This window comes from Hydra vulgaris, chromosome 06 (genome assembly GCF_038396675.1).
Source record: "Hydra vulgaris chromosome 06, alternate assembly HydraT2T_AEP".
NCBI classification, from domain to species: domain Eukaryota; kingdom Metazoa; phylum Cnidaria; class Hydrozoa; order Anthoathecata; family Hydridae; genus Hydra; species Hydra vulgaris.
In genome coordinates this window covers 14,168,712-14,172,312 of record NC_088925.1, presented here as the reverse complement: position 1 = coordinate 14,172,312, position 3,601 = coordinate 14,168,712, and the positions used below count along the sequence as shown (strand labels likewise).

The window sequence follows — 3,601 nt, the reverse complement described above, 5'->3', positions numbered from 1 at the left end:
ATATTTAAGTTTATTAGTTAGCTTATTAACACAAATAGAACTGTTAGTTATTTTGTCTTTTTTTCCAAAATAAAATATATATATATATATATTATATTTTGTTGATATACATTATATTTTATTATATATATTTTTTTTTTTTTTATATGTGTATATTTAATAATATATTATATTGATATATGTATATATTTAATATTATATTGTGTGTGTATATATATATATATATATATATATATATATATATATATATATATATATATATATATATATATATATATATATATATGTACACTGTAATATATAGTTAAGAGTAGATCAATATTTTACTTCAATGAGCAAAATTATTGATTACCGTTATATATCAACTAAAATCAAGTTTGAAATTAGAAATATAATTGATCATATTGATTGTAATTGGGTAGAAAAGAGAGATGAACTTAATCTGAAAACATTTGATCAAATTAAAAATGAAGCAAAAAAAGAACAGGAAAAAGAAAAAGCTATCCCACCTTATAAAATGAAACCAGAAGAAGGAAAAAGAAAAAAGCAGAAGAAAATGACAAGTAAATTTACTTTATTTATATAGTTTTCTTTGTTTGTGTGTACGATGTTTAAAAGTGTTATTTTTTAAGATTTTAAAGACACTGTGCGTGATAGTTCAGATCAAAGTGGCATTGGTCTTTCTTTGTCCTCTAATAGTTTGACAAATATCCAATCTAAACAAAAACATTTTATTTCTGAAACAATTGATGTAAGCAAATTTAAAGTTATTGTAACTGTTATTTTTTATGAATAAAACATATTTAAAAAATCATTTATCGCATTGAAAATTTCAAATCAAAAACTTTAAATGAAAATTTTAAAATAATGTATAAATTATACGATAACTTTTTAGTTATATTTCATTATCTGCAATCATATTCTAAAATTTAAAATGTTAGTTTTTTTGTTTTTATTTTAAATATTAGAAAAATGAATCAAACAATATATCTTTCGGTTCTAATGTTGGTAGTAGCATTTCTTCCCATTCAAACAGATCTAGACGTAGAAGTCGAAATAGAAGTAGAAGTCATTTTGTTGATACATCAATTGAATGTACTCGTCAGAATCAAACCGACTATCATAATGATTTAAATGAACAAATTCAATCTAAAAACCGGATAAAAAAAAAGGGTACGTTTTGTAATTACATGCATCTGTTATTCCTATATGTATATATATATTTCAAATATGAAACTATACAGAATTATGATGGACATTTTTTGAAATAAACCTTCCGAAATATTTTTTACTGACGAATAATAACCCTTAGTCATAGTTGTCACGCATTTAGCATCTACTCCATGCACACAAACAAGCCCGCATTCTTTACAACCAACATATCACGCTATTTTTTTCAACCAACATATCACGCTATTTTTTTATCTTAGTAGCATTACTTTTTTTTTCCGTGTCACCCTATCATCACACTATGTCATCTTTGCATTTGCTACTCCTATTATTGCACGGCTGCTTTTAGATTTTGTTTTATAAGGAACTTAAAAGTACAGTTATACCGATAGTTTTAGATTACAAATCTAGTTTTAGATTATATACCTTAAGAATTTAGTTTAGATTGTGACCTTCTAAAAAAAGGGTTCGCCTCATTTTAAAGTAATGATTAAAAAGTTTACATATTATATTATGTGCATAAAAAATTCTTGTATTATGTATAAAGAAAATGTTATATAAGTATTGAAAAAAGTAAAACTTTTTTTTTGCGGAATAAAAAAAAGAAATGAAACTTTTTATATAATTGTTTTCATAAAAATATTGTATGTTTAGATCTAACATGGGAAGCATATAGAATTTATCGATCAAAACACCCTGGGCCATTGACCGAAAAATCTTTTCAGTGGTGGGTTCGTTATGATGGGATTGATGACCCCAGCTTTAAATGGAGAGAAAAAAAAATTAATGTTCAGTTCTAATAAATAAAGTTCTTGAGACATTTTTGTTTTAAATTATACTTCTTTTTTAATTACTTTTTTTTTTATTACAAAAATAATTTTCTATTGTGGACCATCGATAGAAGCAGGTTTTATGTTGTGTCGCTCAAATGAAACTTTTTTTTTTCGAGATTTGTCTTATAAAAGTAGAAAAGAACATTTTTAAAAGAACAAAGTGTTGAGAGTTATAAATGAAACAAATACTTTACACTTTTGCAAGAGTTTGACCAGAACTCTTTTAAGGCTCTAAAATAGTAAAAGAAACTTTTACTATTTTAAAGTCTTTCAAACACTAAACTTTAGGTCATAAGTTGAGGAACTTGAGATGTTTCTATTTTATCAAGTCCATCCAGATTTTTCCAACCTTGGTTTTGGAATCATCTCTGAAAAACATTTTCAGTCGGTCATCAAATTCAGGCCAAATATCCATAAGTAGACATCTTAAGATTCAAATCCAATCAAAAAGTGGGATTCGGGAGCTAGTACTAAACTCTGGATAAGAGTATCTGGACTCGCCTTGAGATAATTCTTAGATATATCACATCATATAATGTTGCAAATTTTTTGGAGTTAATTTGAACTTCTAAGAGTTCTTAGTTTTCCATATTTTTCATTTTTGAAACCATCGCATCACAAGCATGTTATTTTTCCTGCATGGCCTGACAGGCCAAACGCAGCATCGACGTACTTTAAATCAAATGGTGGAAAATAACTTAACATCTTAATATTTGCAAAAAAAACTTTGAGTTTAAGTTTTTCTAATACTATTCTTAAGTTATGGCTTGTTTCAAGAATATCTTCAACAATTGCAAGAATTTGACAACGTTGATCGGCACTATCCATGTGTAATGTTATTCTTAAAGTACGTAAACCAAAAATTTAAAATTTAGACCCTCACCCTATAAGAGACAGAGTGTGCCAAAATATCAAAAAATCGATGTCGGCATTGCACGATAACAATTTGTCATAATGGTGAAGACATGTCTATTAGAGGAAATATCTAGTTAAAAAAACATTAAATATTAATTTAAGTTTTATTTTATACGTTTATTTACACGCGAATCTGACATGTGTTCCAAAACGCTATTTTGCATTTTTTATTTATCAACTTTCTTACGTTACTATTGTATTAAATTAATTTTATTGACTTTCATTTTAAAATATATTATTTCAATTAAAATTGTTTTTTTCGCTTAGACTTTTAAAACAATTTAACGTAAGTGTAATCCTTAGTTTTTATGCATCGAAAACAGACAGCTTTCGATTATTTTTTTTGCTACTAACCTTTACTATTATATACAAGAGAAACCATCATCCAGTATCTTCCAAATACTTGATTATGTAAATCTAATGCTAAATATATGTAAATAGCCATGCATCATAAATATTTTGCTACTTTTTTGTAAAAATAAAAAAATTTATAACAAAAGATTGGTCTTCGGTTAATGGTCAGTTGATGAGAAATACTGAACATGAGTAATTCCATGTCAAAACAACCAGACCATGCAACCCTATGTCCTTGGATTTTCTTTATACTTTTACCATAGTTAGTACATTATAAAATAAGATAAATCCCAAAATTTCAAGGTCTAACTCGCAACGGTTCGTGAGTA

The 3,601-nt window shown here is 26.0% G+C and overlaps 1 protein-coding gene across 1 annotated transcript; it reads left to right on the top strand.

Moving 5' to 3' along the window:
• The first annotated feature begins 322 nt into the window (after nt 1–322).
• Nucleotides 323–1,982, top strand: LOC136080964 (eukaryotic translation initiation factor 4 gamma 3-like). The gene is made up of 4 exons (XM_065798317.1): nt 323–563; nt 633–751; nt 969–1,173; nt 1,825–1,982. Exons 1-4 carry the CDS (start codon nt 332–334, stop codon nt 1,968–1,970), a joined length of 702 nt encoding a protein of 233 aa, XP_065654389.1. The 5' UTR covers nt 323–331; the 3' UTR covers nt 1,971–1,982.
• Nucleotides 1,983–3,601: the final 1,619 nt, after the last annotated feature.